Source organism: Conger conger, chromosome 3 (genome assembly GCF_963514075.1).
Source record: "Conger conger chromosome 3, fConCon1.1, whole genome shotgun sequence".
NCBI lineage: Eukaryota > Metazoa > Chordata > Actinopteri > Anguilliformes > Congridae > Conger > Conger conger.
In genome coordinates, this window is record NC_083762.1 from 49279469 (window position 1) to 49297303 (window position 17835).

The 17835-nt window shown below is 43.4% G+C and overlaps 1 protein-coding gene across 3 annotated transcripts in view; it reads right to left on the bottom strand.

Moving 5' to 3' along the window:
• Positions 1-4251, bottom strand: part of tubgcp3 (tubulin gamma complex component 3) — a 291027-nt gene extending 286776 nt beyond the window's left edge. For all 3 annotated transcript variants that reach the window (XM_061235118.1, XM_061235117.1, XM_061235116.1), the window contains exon 1: positions 4030-4251. In XM_061235118.1, coding sequence (XP_061091102.1) covers positions 4030-4105 — 76 coding nt within the window. In that variant the 5' untranslated portion in view covers positions 4106-4251. The remainder of the gene's footprint in view (positions 1-4029) is intronic.
• Positions 4252-17835: the final 13584 nt, after the last annotated feature.

Below are 17835 nucleotides of genomic sequence, written 5' to 3' on the forward strand. Positions count from 1 at the left end.
CCTCTCAGAGCAATAACCTTGTTTCGATGCTCTGTTCTCTCTCTGACCTCTCTTTGACTGATGCATGGCGTTTCTTTAACCCTGATGCAATAGGAATCACTTGGTGTAATAGAAAGCTAACCTTAAAATCAAGAATTGACTTATTTTTAAACCCTTCAGTGGATCAATTTTATGCCCCTTTATCGGATCATAACCAAATTATTTTGAAATTAAGTGCTACCCATGAGACCTCTGGTATGCGAGGTTATTGGAAATTTAACAATTCCCTTTTAAATGACTCTTTCAACGATTCTATAAAAAAAAACTAGTAGAGGAAATCCTTGATGATGGCTTAAATAATGATAATAGGAAAAAATGGTAATTCTTTAAATATAAGGTCAGACATATTGCGATTAAAAGATGCAAGGAATTAAAGAAAAGGAAAAATAGCCTCGAAGTTGATTTGATGAATAAAATTGACCTTTTACTGAAGAAAGAAAATATTACCTTAGAAGAACTCCAATTGAAGGACGGCCAGCTACAGTTAGATCAAATTTATTTAGATATGGCAAAAGGAGCATTCATTAGGTCTAGAGCTAAGTGGCTAGAGGATGGTGAAAGGAATACAACTTGTTTTTTTGCTCTTGAGAAAAGAAATTCTAAGAGAAAATCATTACCTGCCCTTAAAAAAGACTCCTTCTAATGACCCAAAGTTTATTTCTAATTTTATATGAATCCAACTAGATGAATCCAACTTTAATGCAAAGGATAGCGCTAATTTTATGGAAAAAATTAATACTAATATCCCCTCAATCAATGAAGATTTTAAATCTATTTGTGATTCTGAATTGTCAACTAGGGAAATTAAAGATGTATTATTTTCAATGAAGAAAGGCAAATCACCAGGTTTATCTGTCAAATTTTATTTACACTTTTGGGAACTTATAAGTGGTCCATTAATCTCTATGTATAGAGGGTGCATCAGTCGGAGAGAGATGACAGTTACAATGAAACAGGGCATTATATATCTTATCCCCAAACGCGATAAAAAGACCCTTTATTGATAGATAATTTCTGTCCTATCACTCTTTTGGCAATAGATTATAAGATATTGGCCTTAACATATTCAAACAGATTAAAGAAATGTCTAGATTCCATTAGTTGTAACATTAGACTCATTTTGGACCTGCTGGATTATGCAGACGATTCTAAGGCTCTTATTTTGCTTTTAGACTTTTATAAGGCCTTTGACGCAGTTGAGCATACTTTTCTTTTACAATCTCTCAAGGCATTTGGCTTTGGTAATAACTCTGTTGACATTTCCCATATGTTTTACAAAGATATTAACAGCTCAGTTATAATTAACTTTAACACTTCTCATAGATTTAAAATTAATAGAGGGGTCAGACAGGGTTGCCCTATTTCTCCCTTTTTATTTATTTTAGTTACCGAATTATTGTCAATTAATATTGTAAATGACAGAAAGTTTAAAGGAATTTCAATTTTTTGGAGGAATTTAAAAATCTCTCAATTGGCAGATGATACCACGCTTTTTCTAAAAGAAAAGACACAAGTGTCCAATGCTATTGATTTGGTTAACCAATTTTCCAATGCTTTGGGTTTAAGGTTGAATATGTCCAAGTGTGAAATTTTAGCTTTGCATGATTGTGAGGATATTGCAATTGAAAATATCCCGATTAAGGACTCTGTTAAATATTTAGGAATATTCATGACAAAAAAATCTTATAGCTAGACAACATCTAAATTTCTCAGGTAGACTAAAGAAGACCAAGTTAATTTTCAATATTTGGTTTCAAAGAGATTTGTCTATCCTAGGTAGAGTTCTCCTTTATAAAGCAGAAGGCCTTTCTCGTTTTGTGTATCCTTCTTTATCCTTATTTGTGAAAGATTCAACAGCAACAGATGTAAATAAAATTTTTCTAGATTTTATTTGGAAAAAGTCCCATAAACTTGAAAAATGTGTTCTGTCCAATAGTAAAGCAGAGGGTGGTCTTGAAATCCTGGATTTCATTGATACTGTTAACACTTTTAAGGTCAATTGGTTAAAAAGATGTCTTAAGAATCCGGTTTCTGTTTGGTATTTCATCCCAAATTATATTTTCAGCAAAGTTGGAGGTCTTTCTTTTCTTTTGTCATGCAACTTTCTTCCAAACAGATTGCCCATCAAGTTATCAAATTTCACCAGCAAGCCCTTCTAGCTTGGAAGCTGTCCTTTGTACACAATTTCTCGCCTCACAAAGGTTTTCTCTGGAATAATTGTGACATAATGATCAGAAACAAATCCTTATTCTTTTCTAGATGGTTCCAAAGAGGTATAAATTATGTTCTTCATCTTTTCGATGACTTTGGTGTAATATGCTGTCCTATGAACGGTTTATATCTGTGCACAGTTTCCCTATTCCCTTCAAAGATTTAAAATCTTTAACTCGTGCTATTCCAGCTGGAATAACTCAATTTGTAAAAAGCCATTTAAGTTATAGTGAGAATTTTATGACACAGCCTCTTTTGATGTTAGATGGAATTGAACTAACAGATATTAAGTGTAATAATAAGCATATTCGGCAGACTTTTCAAAGAAAGAATAAGACTGTTCCTACAGGCAAATTTTTCTGGAGATCTCAATTTGAAAATATTAATTGGAGAAGGGCTTGGCTCGTACCCTATAAGTACTGTATTCTAAACAAAGCTAAGATAGTGCACTTCAATATTTTACATAAGATATACCCTGTTAATTGCCTTATTGCAAAGTTTGTAGACATTTTTCTTGCTCTTTTTGCAATCATAATATAGAAACAATATCTCATCTGTTCTTTGACTGTGAAATATCCCACAAATTTTGGAAAGACCTAGAATCTCATGTTTTTGAAGCTGCTAACTCTGTTTATTATTTTACTCTAAAGGACAGACTTCATAAACAGAAGTTTGCCAGGTCATTACCTGAAATATCTCATTTTCTCATTGAATTAAAATTTCTCCTCAAATCTCTCAATTTGTTTAAAAATGCAAAGAATGACAAATTATTGAAACATTAAAGATCCCTGAAACCTCTGGCTAAATGCGTTTCATTTGTGCATGCATTTTTTTATTTTTGTTTTTAAGTAACTGTATGTGAATATGGTATATTCCTACTATGACCTTTCATGTTATGTATGTGCTAATATTGTTTACCTCATTGTTTGTATTATCTGTTCTTTCATTTAAAAAATCATCGATCGGACCAGCGCAATGTTAATATTCATTCTGATTGTTGATTGGTAGGTAGGTATATCTCCGTTGGCTCGTCATTTTATGTGTTTTAGCCAATAAGGAGTTGGTAGTTTTTTCCCCCCAAAGAAGAGTGAAAAATGCTTTTTGAAATGACACAACGAGGAAAAAAATAAAATAAAAAGTAAATTACTTCTTTCAAAATTTGGTCTCCGTTTCTTCTCAATGTAATACCTCCCCTACCTCTACCAGCCCCATCAGACGTACACATGTAGCAAGCTATAGCTAAGTTAGCGCCCCACAAGCTAGCGGTCAGTGTAACGTTTATAAAAATACCGCAGTCTTATATATACCAGCTAAGGTTATAGGTCTCGCGTGGTCGATTTAGCAAACACTGTCGTCGACGGAAAACAACAACACACGTGTGCTCTAGTTTCTATCGATTCACGTTTGAGATCAAAGTTTTCACGTTTGCTATCAACGCTAGCTAGTCAACTAAAATCTATGTCGTGGCCTCGGAAAGACGGCACTCGCGCAGTCAGTTTAGCCTGTCGCTTGACCAGCAGTCCGAAAGTTAACGAACCACTTCTTCATTCGTGTAGCAAATGTTAGCCTATATGTCATGTTCCCGGTGCATACCGTTAGCCAAGTAACGTTAGCTATCTAAGATAAGAACCACACAAAATGGCCTTTATCGGACTCGGTCTTTTTCAGCGCCGGTGTACTGTGTAGTTATGTGGCTCATAACTATATCCAGCCGTTAGCTAGCTGGCTAGACTTGAAGTTAGCTACCTAGGTACTTTGCTGTCATGCAGTGAATGTTACCTTCACTCTTTCCGATGATCCTGCAGCACAGACTCTGCAAAAGGACATTCGGCGATTTTTGATCCAGGCTAGCCATGGCGCTGAACTTTTCGATTTTAACAGAGCTTCTACCTTCTGTCGTTATTCTTCTGGTGGCTTTCTGCACTGAGCAACAGCGCCATTTTTATCGAACCCGCCGAAAACGGTTTCTACTCTTTTGTTTTTTTTACTCCTAACCCGGAAATCGATCGAGGTCCGCCATCCGCCTAGTTCTTCTTCTTCTTCTTCTTCTTTTGGTTTTAAGGCGCGAGAAACAATTATTTATACGGTGCATAGCGTCACCTACTGTACCGGAGTATGTAGTATGGTATATTGCTCAGGACTACTTTATATCATTATCACTCACTAAATTTTATGGTATGATCTTATCTCCTTCAGATATTCCACAACCGCTTTCTGTGTCATCTCCTGTTGTTCCCAGAATACCCACAAGATTCTATTCTCTTCCTGCCTTACCTATCTTTTGCGCAAATCTTATCCTCTCTTCCCTATACGTTCAACATTGCATGAGTACATGTTCCGCATTCTCTGTTCTTTTACATTGCAAGCATTCATCTGATATACTTTTTCCTATTAAATATAGTGTTTTATTAAATCCTGTGTGGTCAAACCGTAGTCTAGTTATAACCGTTTCCTCCCTTCTACTTCCTCTAAACACACCCTGTGCATTGATGGTTTTCTGCACGCTATAATATTTCCTTCCGCTGTTGTCCCTGTCCCATATATCCTGCCATTTCTTCATTGTTTCTTTTTTGAGCATCGCCTTCATTTCTCCTTTGCCAAAAGGTATGTCTATGACATCTCTCATCCTGGTTGCTTTTTTGGCAATTTTATCTACTCCTTCGTTCCCTTTTATGCCTACATGAGCAGGTACCCAACAGAATCGCACTTCCACCCCAAGCCTTTGTATTCTGAATAAACTTTGCTAGATTCCTCCACCCACTGTAGGCCTATGATATCATATGATATGATATCGTGCATCATTTCTGCTGTATAAACTGACATCTGATCTGGTATTCTTTTCCCTATACTAACATTCATTGAGCGTATAGATATATATTCCAATGCCTATGTACGGACTACAATTTCCACATTCCCACAGGAAAATTCCGCGACGTCCACCACGAATGACGTCTAACTTGGTTCAGCCAATCCCGTAATGGCGGGAGCAATAAACGGTCCCGTATAAGAGCAAGACACGTTCTTGGGATCTCTCTTCTGCTTCTTCTTCTGCTTCTTCTCTTCGACGCACCCTTTTTGGCCATTCGCTTCAGCTCATCTGCTCCGAGACTCGGACAGAGGCTGAATGCTGCACAGCGCACTACCAGGCCTACGGACACACCCAGTTACCTCGCGGTAACTTCGTGGCCTATAGCGAGTGGAAACTGGTGTACGCGGAACGCTACATCAGTTTACTCCTGCAAAGCTCACCATCGAACAACAGCAACAAACTTTTACACCTGGAAAAGGACCAGCGGATCAGACGACAACGCGCTGCTAAGACGGGAACACCCCAGCCTGCGCATCTCTCCCGGACACCATTCACAGCACCATCGCCGCTTCTACAAGGACAGCATGTCTTTTGGATCCAGCAATGCATATGGACTCAGTAAGAAAACAAACATTCAGGCATAGCCAGTGTTTAGTTTAGTCTTAACTGTTTTTGTGAATCTGTGTTTCAATATTTACCATCCAACCATTGTAATGTGTTTGGTTAGCTACATATATATGTACGTGAATTGATTCGCCGTCTTTTGCGCATATATAGAGTAAAACTACGCAAGTAGTCCCTTCTCACAGCTAACTCTAACTCATTACCACACCCAGAACTCTAACTTATTACCACACCCAGAACTCTAGCTTACTCAAGCTAGCTACTCCCACCTTTCCTTTATTCAAGCGACACGCGCGCTCGCGCGCGCCCACACACACACATACACGCCCTAACTTAACCTACTAAATTTCCTTACTAACTTCCCGTTAGTTTATCTGTTATGTGTTTGTATGTTTGTTTAATAAATATATTTTATTAAACCCCGGTGTTCGTTTTGGAATCGCATAGACATGAGAGCCGAGTTAAAGCAGTCTTTCGAAGAACTTCCAACCTTCAGGTTATCGGTATGTTTGATCATTAATATCGGTTATTTTAATTATTAATTAAAATACTAAATTTGTGGTTAGATATTTCTGATAATAGTAATTTTATGAGACTGATTACTTTTTGCAGTTATACTGCTACACAACGTTTAACTGGCGCCCCGGTTTCGTAGAGAGTAAAATCCCTGCGTTATTTGGCGGCCGGTGCGAGGACCCTACATAATTTGGAGTCCCATGCGAGGACCCCTACATATTTTGGTGCCCCGTGTGAGGGAGGCTAGCTTTGGCTCAAATTTCATGTCTTGTGACTTCATAACGAATTCCCCTTCCTAATTTGGAGCTCTGCGTGAGAAAGACGAGCTTTGGCTCATGTCACGTGACTCCAGAACGAATTCTCGGCATTCTTTCTCAGCTAAATTGCCACAAGTGCAATTTCCTTAAAAGACCACTAGATGTCACCCTTGTACCATTTTTGAAAGCCTGCATGAGCCGCTTTCTCAATATACTGCCCCCTCGTGTAATATTGTGGCATTACATTCGTAATCTTACATGGTAGTTTGTTGATTGGCATTTACCTTCCGATATAATACGTATTATCAATAATAGTATTATTAGCCGCACTGTATTATTAATTATAATTACTTTGTCAAAGTAATTTTAATAATTAATTGAATTTTACATTTAAATCCAAATTTAATTGTAATTTCAACCAATCACATTCTGGTAATTAGGATTAATGTGATCAGCATCACAGTTCCTATTTTACGGTCTAAATATCCGCCATATGTTCGGTCATTTTGCTGTTGTTGCATTGCAGTACCGCTAGCGCAACTCGAGTCCCTGTGTGATGCTATAGCCACCTTGTACTATAGTTAGAGAATATTCAAAGAGCGTTTTAAATTATTTATCCTTCATCACAACTTGTATGTTGGATTGTGATATTGGGAAACAATTCATTGCCAACTGTTAGGAGCTCAAGGCCCTTGTCAAATTGTTAACTTCAAGAGTACCCTCTTAAGTTACTGATTTTAGCTTTTAGCTTTATTTGGCTTGAGATATGGAACCCATATCTATTGATGAGTACCTTTCCTTTTTAGCCCAAGGTTTAGCACCTGGCTACATAGCTTTCCTGAATCAGATGAACCTCACTGATTGTAGGAAAGAAATGTTCTCCTTAATCAACGAGAAAGGTCACTCCCCCACCCAGTCAAAAGACCCAATTCTAAGTTGTCTGGTCTTGAATTTTGCCAGACAGATTAGTCTTGCTCTTCAGAGCAACAAAAACTTAGAATCAGAGATGGCATACCTCAAAGGACAACACACCAGTGTTTTACTTGAGCTTCAAACTGTTGGCAAGAAAGCAGTACAATACTTCATTGTACTGCATTCAGCCGAATCAGATCTTTGTTCCTACAGAGAGGAACTATTTCAGTTGAAGAGTGGATGCCACAAGCTACCACATCCACTCTCTTCTGTAAGCCTGCTTTCTCAGGCTTGCCCAACTCCAGCTTCTCCTGCTTCCTCCTTACATCACAAGGCAGGGGAAGGGGGGTCACAAATTGATTCGGGTTTGTCAGATCCCGGTTCCACAGCTTGCTCTGATGGAGACTCGTCAGTCTCCTCAGATTGCAGTGCTGTTGACCACCCATGCAATGGTTTGCCCACCTCTTCCCTGGAGAGGGAAAGGGGGGACTCCATCCCAACGGTGGTCCATCTCCGCAAGGGAGAAACAGTCAGGCAAGTACAGGACTGCACCTTCCATGCCCACCCCTCTCATGAGGAGGTCAGGGAACCCTCCCGTGGACACGGTAGAGGAGATCTAACGTTATTAATTGGGCACACAAAAAGCAACACTAATCCCGCTAGCTTTCCCTTTATAACTGAGAGGATAGGTGACAGCTCTGTTCAGTACACTGACAGCGACAATTCATCTTCTGCCAACCATTGTGAGAATGACTGTTTTGTAGCTCCGCCCCCTAAACCAAACCGAGGACGTCGAGCTCCGCATGAAACGCATTCACATTCAAATGTGATTTCAGTCTCTCCTTCTCCAAACAGGCAGACTAGTGCAACTTCACAGGGTCTTCGCTTTGAGGAGCTAGAGGCCATGGCGAAGTATGTCCACATATTTTACCCCAAGGACTCCAAATTTAACATTCAGAGTTACTTGAGAGAAGTTGACAACTGTCTCTCGGATCTGCCCAGGGCAACCGATCGAGAAAAGGTCCGACTTGTATGGAAAACCTCTACCAGAGAGATCCATACATTTATGGAACAACTTCCACCACAGGTTCGTTCCAGCTATCCCAAGGTTTGTGAAGCGTTGGTAGCTGAGTACCTGCCATGGTTTGATCAGGCCACAGCCATGATCAAATCTGTGGAGGTTAAACATAGCCGTACAGAACGACCAAAACGACTTAAACATGCATTTTTCCAGGGCAGAAACGGACCAGGCTTGAACGGACCCGTGCGAGGACCCCTACACCTACTTTAGCCTTCTCATCTTTGGACCCTTCTGTATACATATCTAAGTATCCTGTGTATTTTGCTAGTTTCCTGTGTATTTTGCTAGTTTCTGGATGTGATGCTCTGACTTATGGTAGAACCTATGCACTTGTAAGTCGCTTTGGATTAAAAGCGTCTGCCAAATGACTAAAATGTAAAATGTAAATGTAAGTATTTATAATATCTGCTTCTTCTATAATGGCTTGCTATATGTCCTTCCCCACTCTCTTCCCATTCTCTTTTTATTTCCATTATGATTATGTGTATTTCAGGTCCCGGAAATAGCCGGGGGGGATGTTACTAAGAGGGGTAGGGGAGTTAATACCAATATTCTCCAGTTTATATACTCCTCTGATTTAGCCTTTGTTACCATTACCTTGGAGTCTGCTGTATTTCCAACATTCTTGAATTACGCTCTTGGTAGAATTTCTATTGCTGCTCCCCCGTGGACGGCTCCAATACATAAGCATAAGTTTCTCTCTTCTTAGATCTAAGGGTACTTCTCCTAATTCTACCTGGATTGCCTTAATCGGCTTGGATCTCATTGCACCCGCACAAATTCTTAGTGCTTTGTTTATGACTCTATCGATTTTGTTTAAGTGTATTTTGGCTGCCGCACCATATACAAAACAGCCGTAACCTATTGTCGACCTCATCAGAGCCCTATATATATATATATACATCAGTGCTTGTTTGTCAGCTCCCCATTCTTGCCCAACTACCGTTCTCAATAAATTAACAACTTTTTTGCATTTTGATTCCACCTTCTCCACATGCGTTTTCTATGTATGTCACGCCAGGGGGAACAGAGGAACCAGAAGCAGACACAGGGGTGTGGAAGATGACAGGTTTACTAGCAGGTGGAGGGGCAGACAGAGCGTAGTAACAAACAGGCAAAATATCAAAAACCAGGGGGTCAGTCCACAGGCAAAAGTACAGAGGTTGATCCAACAGAATAGTCAGGCAGCCAGTGGAGGTTGCTGAGCAGGGGGGTGATATGTCAATGTCTGGGAACACTGAATACCACACGGGCTGCAGCATTCTGGATCCGTTGTTGGGGTCCGATGGCAGATGCTGGAAGGCCAGCCAGCAGAGAATTGCAATAGTCCAGGCGGGACAGGACCAATGCTTGGACAAGGAGCTGAGTGGAGTAGGTGGTGAGAAAGGGTCGGATTCTCCGGATGTTGTACAGGAAGAACCTGCATGCCTGGGTCACCGTAGCGATGTTCTCGGAGAAGGACCTGTTGTCCATCACCACTCCAAGGTTTCTTGCACTCAGGGATGAGGTCATTGTGGTATCCCCTAGTGAGATGGAAAAATCGGAGAAGGGAGAGGTTAGAGCAGGGATGAAGATTACTTCCGTCTTACCTGGGTTGAGCTTTAGATGGTGGTTGCCCATCCCGCTCTGAATGTCTCTCAGGCAGGCGGAGATACGGGTAGAGACCTGTGTGTCTGATTGGGGAAAGGAGAGAAAGAGTTGGGTGTCATCGGCATAACAATGATATGAGATGCCATGAGCAGAGATAACAGGGCCAAGGGATGTTGTGTAAATGGAGAAGAGGGGTCCGAGGACTGAGCCCTGGGGGACTCCTGTAACAAGGGGGTGAGGGGTTGACAGTCTTCCAGCCCAGGAGACCTGGGAGGACCGGCCAGAGAGATAAGATTTAATCCAGTCTAAGGCTGTGCCACAGATCCCTGTAGATGCCAGGGAGGCTAAGAGGATGGAGTGGTTGACCATGTCGAACACTGTAGAGAGGTCAAGAAGGATCAGGACAGAGGAGAGGGAGGCTGCTCGTGCAGCCTGAAGCCTGCTTGTGCGGTCTCCGCCGAGTGGCCAGGTCTGAAGCCGGACTGGTGGGGGTCCAGCAGATTATTCTGTGAGAGGAAGGAAGAGAGCTGGTTGGAGGCAGCTCGTTCAATGGATTTGGATAGAAAAGGAAGGAGAGATGGTAGTTTTGAATGCAGGAGGGGTCTAGAGTGGGTTTCTTTAGGAGTGGGGTGATGTAGGCCCTCTTGAATGAGGGAAAGCAAGGAGGGAGGTGACAAACGGGAGGATGTCAGGCGTGATTACCTGAAGGAGGTTTGAGGGGATGGAGTCCAGGGCACAAGTATGTGGGGCGGTGGGAGAGCAGGAGGTGAGACACATCAGCATCTGTAAGGGGACAGAAAGAGGAGAAACAGGGGGCAGGCACAGAAAGGGAGGCAGGCACAGAGGTGGTGGTGGTTGCGAAGGTGCTGCGGATATCTAGCAGGCCTGGAGACAAGAGGACAGAGAGAGTCAAGGGCTGAGGAGAGAGAGGAAAGCAGGGCGGAAGATGCGGAATCGGTGGGTAGTTTTGTAGGGAAAAATACATTTCCTGCTTCATTGTTCTTGGATGGTCACCTAACACCTCAATAGTACTGAATGATCAAGGGGGGTTAGGAAGCCCATACTGAATGATCAAGGGGGGTTCACTGTCTGCTTTGCTGACAATGACCATTTGGTTTCCTTGGTCACATCATATGCATACAAAATAATGTGTATTCGTCTGCCTGTCCCCCAATCAGGGACAAGTACCTGTATTTTACATCAGGAGGTTTGGGGCATAAAAGCTCATTCCTTTCTAACATGAGTTTTGTAATTGAACTGCCTTGCTTTTACCCGGTATGCTTCAGACTGTAATTAAATACTGTTTTTGCTATATTAATACATTGTTGCTAACCTGAATATCGGACTTCACAAAGGACCAAATTCCTTCAAGAGGAGGGAGAGAAGCGGTGACTCTGGGGGCAAGCAAGGAGGATGATAGAGAGCAGACGTTACAGCGGACAGAAACAGTGGGGGTGAGAAAAGGGGATGGAGGCAGGGGAGCTAGGGGGATGGAGAAGGAAATGGAGTGGTGATCAGACATGTGTAAAGGGGTAACAGTGGGGTTAGAAGAGGAGCAGTTCCTCAGAAAGATCAGGTATAGAAGGTTTCCAGCCTTGTGAGTTGGGGGAGAGTGCTGCAGGGAGAGGTCAAAGGAGTGAAGTAGTGATAAGAAGGCAGCAGACTGGGAGGCTTCCAGGTGGATGTTGAAATCTCCCAGGAGGATAAGTGGGGTGCCATCCTCCTGAGTAGAGTGTCAAGCTCATCAAGTAAACTTCCCAGGGGACCTGGAGGACGATAAACAACGACAATATAAAGTTTAACTGGCTGAGCCAGTGTGGCATTCAAAGGTGGATAGGGATAGGTCAGTGAGGGAGAATGCAGAGAATTTCCAGGAGGGGGAGATCAGCAAGCCAGTGCCACCTCCACGGTCAGATGGCCCGGGGGTGTGTAAGAAGGCTAAGGAGGATGAGAGGGCATCGGGGGTGGCGGTGTTCTCTGGTGTAATCCAGGTCTCAGTGAGGGTAAGGAACTGTAGGGACAGGAGCGAGGCATAACCAGTAATGAAGTCAGACTTCCATGTGGCAGATTGGCAGTTCCATAGCCCCCCTGCAACTGTGAAGTTGTCACAGGGGGTCAGTGAGGGTTAGCAGAGGTTGGTGGGGTTCCGTCGCCGTGGAGGGCCATGTTGCTGGAAGTGCGTTCTGTAGGTGAGAGAGCAGACTGTAATGGGGTACTGACACACCATACCATACCAAATGGGAGCATGCCTATATAAACTGCTAATTACCAATGCAATCTAACGATCTAACAATTACCCTAACAATTGCAGCATCCAAAGTATCTAACTGATTCTGATCACCTAATCAGAATAACAGTAGCGAGCGAAACTCCTTGCGGCTGGTGGAAAATGCACTAGATTCGCTAACTAACAACAAAATGCAACACACCTGGTCTAACTAACACAGCAATCTGACGAACAAATCTACCACAGCTGATAAACTCACAAGGTTTCCTTAATACCTAATGCTCACACGCAAAAAACAGAAACAATACTTAAGCTCTGTCTTCAACAACTACACGCGCCTAGTGGAAAAAATGCACTTCTCTTAATCCAGTCTAAGGTGTGCCACAGATCCCTGTAGATGCCAGGGAGGATAGAAGGATGGAGTGGTTGACCTTCTGAACCTGGCGACTTACACACAGTTCTTTTCCCATGTGCCACTGGGGCCACCAACCACCACCCTTTGTGGTTATGTCTACCTTCAGCTGCCGGTGAGGTATGGAGAGAAGACACTGCCAGTCTTCAGGTTCAATATTGCACGCCAAGGGACCAACCTCCTCGACCTCTTCAACGGCCTCGGTTTCACCCTGTCGGACACCGCTGGCTCAGACATTCCATCCCCTGGCAGCAACAGTGGCCTGCACTGTTCAGCGGGGTAGACTGCCTCAGTGTTTTCACTCAGCAGCCCCTGCTAGACCCAAAGGTGACACCTGCCATTCAGCCCCTATGGTGCTCCCCCCTGGCTCTCTACGATGACATCTCCTCTGAGCTACAGAGCATGCTCGATGGCGACATCATCAAGCAGGTGAAGGCCTCGCCCTGGATCTCTCCAATCTGTTGGTGGCAAAGAAGAAGTCTCGGGGGCTGCGACTCTGCGTGGACTTGAGAGCGGTAAACAAGGCCATCATCCCTAACAAATACTCCCTGCCAACGACAGAGGAGCTCACCGCCCAGTTCCACGGGTCCATTATTTTCTCCAAACTGGACCTCCCTAAGGGATACCTCCAGGTGCCACTATACCCTGAGAGCCGCAACCTAACCGCATTTATCACCCACAAAGGGGTCTTCCACTACAAACGCATGCCTTTTTGCCTGAGCTCCAAAAGATCATGGCCTCCATCTTCGCTGGGATCCTGGGTGTGGCCATCTATATTGACGACATTGTGGTTCACGGGGCCACTGTTGAGAGCCATGATGAGCGCCTCCATAACGTGTTCAGTGCGATGGTCAAGCACAACCTCACACTCAATGGCGAGAAGTGTGTCTTTGCCGCTTCAGCCATTGAATTTGTGGGCTTCCGTCTCTCGGCTGATCGCATGTACCCGCTTCACCTGAACATAGAGGCCATTCACCATGTCCCAGAGCTCACCTCAGCTGCTCAGGTAGCCCCCTTCCTGGGCATGATGGCATATTACCTCAGCTTCCTGCCACAGTACTCAACCACGACCGTGCCACTGCGAAAGCCTGCTCGGACGCCGTGCACCTCCTGAAGTCCCAGCTCACCTCCCCACCAGTCCTGGTGTTCTTCGACCTGGCCAGCCCCACCCCATGCCACACCTCCGCCATAGCCATTGTTCAACACTTCCTGTAACTGTTCAGAAATCAATTAGTGTAGGCTAATCAGGAACGTTTGGTAACTCATAGTGTCAGTCTTAACAGACTCAGTTTATTGCAAATATTCTCAAACACAATAAATCACATGCAAGTCCAGAATCCATGAAATAACAACTTGCCAGACACGCCTTCATGAACAATAACAATTTAGCGTAGATAACAGCAAGTTAAGGATCTTTTTTTCCTGAAGTGCGTTTTATTGTGAGACATGCGTTTCGTTTGGAGCAGCATACCGGTAGGCTATCAAAAGATTTTCGCTTTGGTTTGGGATTTAATTAACTTTTGTACTGTTTGATTCTATTGCTAAATGTTGGGACTGATGGGCACTGAAATTTGGGGGGTATTTGATGGTTTACTGTTAAGTTTTATGTAGTTGAAAGAGTGTCGGGATTTCCACCCATCTGTTTATTGCGAGCCAAGGCAAACGCTTTCATTCATTCATTGAACGTGCGCTGAGCTGTAAATACATGGAAACCTTATTGCGTAGCGAAGTAGCCTAAATTGAGTTCATTTTTAATTTTGCCTGATTTACTTTTCATTAAATTCGTAGGCTGGAATGCCTCGCGGCAACAACTGTGTTTAAATGTATACTGCTTCAGCCTTTGGCAAGCTACTCAGAAGGGGGCGGCAAGCGACTGGTAGCTTAGAGCAACGTGTTGGAGACCCATGGTGGAGGACAACGACTTTTCATTGGCAACAGTATTAAACCAACCAACAATATAAAATATTAAGAAGAGCTCTTTTATTTCATTGAGTTAAATCGAAACAATTCTTCTAGTGCTCATGGACTGAAAGCCCTACTGGTAGGCAATATTACCCCGGCTTGTATTTGGGGGCCGGCCTTTATTTGTCCAAATCGACCACGCCCCCGGCTATTATCCGAGGCCCGGCTTCAAATAGAATCCCGGACACAATTTGAGGATTTACGGGAGGCCAACTGTTAATTTTACTAAAGTTCAATGCTACGTTTATTGTTACAACTAATTCACATGATGCAGCAGCACATATACAGGAAAGCAAGCACAGCTTAATATTCAAAGCAGTTTATTATGCTTTAAATGTATAAAATACATGTATTCTTTGTTTACTTTAAATGTTTTTGTAAATTGCATATGTAGCTACAACATGCCAGTAAAGCTCATTTTTGTCACCACCAATTTATTAGGTTAGGTTATGTTATAGAGTGAGAGAGACAGCAAGTTCAAACACCAGACAAACATATTAGGAAACGATAATACTTACCCTTCCCCCTCACAGTTTATAGCGAAGAAATATTAACCAAAATAAGAACATAAATTCTTATGAAGACAAAACACAGCAAAAGCATTTCACAGAAGTTTTCCAGCCAGGTTGCTTTACTTTGATGTTCAGTGTCACAGACAGTGTCACAGACCTGCTCGCTTTCTGTGTGCTCCGGTCTCAGCCTGGCACCATGGAGATTGGAGAAGAGCATAATGTAAAGCACCGGACTGATTTGTGAGCACAACCCACATACGTGTGTGAGTAGATTTGGCTGAAACTGCTCAAGGCCACCTCCACTGGATGGAGCGCCATAAGGCACTACTGATACAGTAGATTTGGAAATGTTCTCAACTGTTTTGCATTACTTTCGGTGGTGCACCAATAAATAGCTTGCTACTTACTTAGCCAAAGTGACCGAAATAGCGATCAGAGAGATAATCGTTGTGAGGCAAATCTGTCTCGTGTTAACTTCAGCCAATTTTGTAATAAATTCTAAACAAATTCAAAATGGTAGCAAGCTAGTAGTAATGTGGTACTTGCCTAAACGAACCACTCACCTTCCTGCATGTTGTGGAAGTGACTTCAGATGCGCAAGTAGCGTCTGCCGCATGAGGTAATCTGCGTAGTGCTGCCAAACTACAAAACAATGTACACTCCCCCATTCAAGTAAAAGTCCCTGCCGTATTCATTGTACATAAATTAATCCCACTTGGCTCCTCTACAGTAAATCTGCTTTTGAACATTATTGCTTGTTTTCTTTCACTTTTTATAAAAGCTAGCTACTAGCTAACTAGCTTGCTATTTACTAACTTGCGAGAGGGGACAATGTTGTATTCACTTGTTTATGACTATCAACGTTAGATTTCTGTGGGAATTTCTGTGAGTTTTCGTCGGAGTTCTGCGTCCGCGGATTCCGTGCGGGCCTACTGATCACCTTCGCTTCACAAGCTCTAAGTCCCATGGAACAGAGGTACTTGGTAGGAGAGCAGGAGGCCCTAGCGTTCCTCTGGGCATGTGAGCGCTGGCACATCTACCTCTACGGACGCTCATTCACGCTGAGGACAGACCACCAGGCCCTCACCACCCTCCTGGCCATGTCGGGCACCGGCTACAAACCACTCCATCTCCTCAGTGGCTACAGTTCATGCTCAATCCCCAGCTCACCCTCGGCCCCACCTTTGGGCCGCAAACGGGACCAGGCTGAGCATGCTGTCCAGCTCCTCCACACTCCCCTTCAGGAGACGGTGTCACTGTGGGAGCTCCAGGACACCTCAGCTGATGACCCCGCCCTCTCTACACTCTCAACCTACATCAGGCAGGGCTGGCTGGCAAGGGTAACTGACGAGCTGCTCCCCTACTTCAGGATCAGGGATGAGTTGTCATGCTGGAACGACACCTTGTGCACTCTGCACTGTGGTCCCAAGTGCCCTTCGGGCGCGTATCCTTGCTATGGCGCATGAGGGCCACTTGGGCATAGTCAGGCTCAAACGACGGTGCTGCGATGTTGTGTGGTGGCCAGGCATCAACAGGGAAATCAAGACCCTGGTCAAGGACTGCACTGCCTCTCTTCTTAGCGGTAAGACCAGGGCCACCTCCGCCCATGCAGACCCAACACGCCACTTCAGGAGTCCATCCAGCCTCCCTCATGCTGGGGCGGGAGCTTCATTTTCCTCTGGATAGGCTCAGGCCCCGGTCCACCTGGTTGACACCACAGTTGCCACATGCCAGCCTGTTTTTTGGATCGCATTATTGGATCTTCCCTTTGATATAAAGCCTGCCTTTTACTATATCCCTGAGTCTGCTATTGGTTCCCTGTGTCCCACATTCCTGACACTAATGACCATAATGAAGTCTATGTAGGCTCTAGCAATGTTCATAGGCCATTTAGGGTAACTGGTGAAAACTGCCCTCATCTTCCCAAAGTCATAGAAGCATGACATTTTAAGCAAAATTAATCTTCCTGGTCCTGTCAAAAGGCAGAGTTTGGCCGGCTCTCGTGGAGCGGCATAATTGGCTTGCTGCAGGGTTAGTGGGATCGCTGCATACAGCACCTCGGGCGCCTCAGCGTAACGGTCTAATTTAGACGAGACAGCTTGGAGAAGGTGTGTCGCTCTCAGGATCGCAAGATCCTTCTGGGCCGCTCAGGGATGGGGTCGTAAGGCACTGTATCCCCAGCTAGCACTAACTGGATAAGAAAGGGTGTAATTGGCTACCAAATTGGAAACTGTGACTTTAGTACAAATAATGTCAGAACCAGATCTCAAGCTAAAAATAAAATGTGCAATATATTCTTTCAGCAGGGGGCACAACTTAAATTGCAGAGTTAACACACAACACTTTCCACAGTGATCCTTAGAGTCCAGCCAAGTCAGAAAACATCACTTATAAGAAAATTGCATAGCTATAGTTAAACGTACTTAGAATAAGTAGTCTTCTCGGCTGCTATAAAGATATTAGTGAGCCATCACTGGACAATTATAGCCTATGTATTTGCTATAGAACTACAATTCCCTGTAATATGTTGTAATATGAAAATGGTGCCGAAATTTGTCTCAATACAACTGCGACAATGCATTAATATGGAAAAAAACGAATTGTGGAAATAAATATAAAAAAGATTATTTGGGTGTGTTTTGTCAGTCTTAATGTTAATACATTAATGTGCACGCTAGAGTGT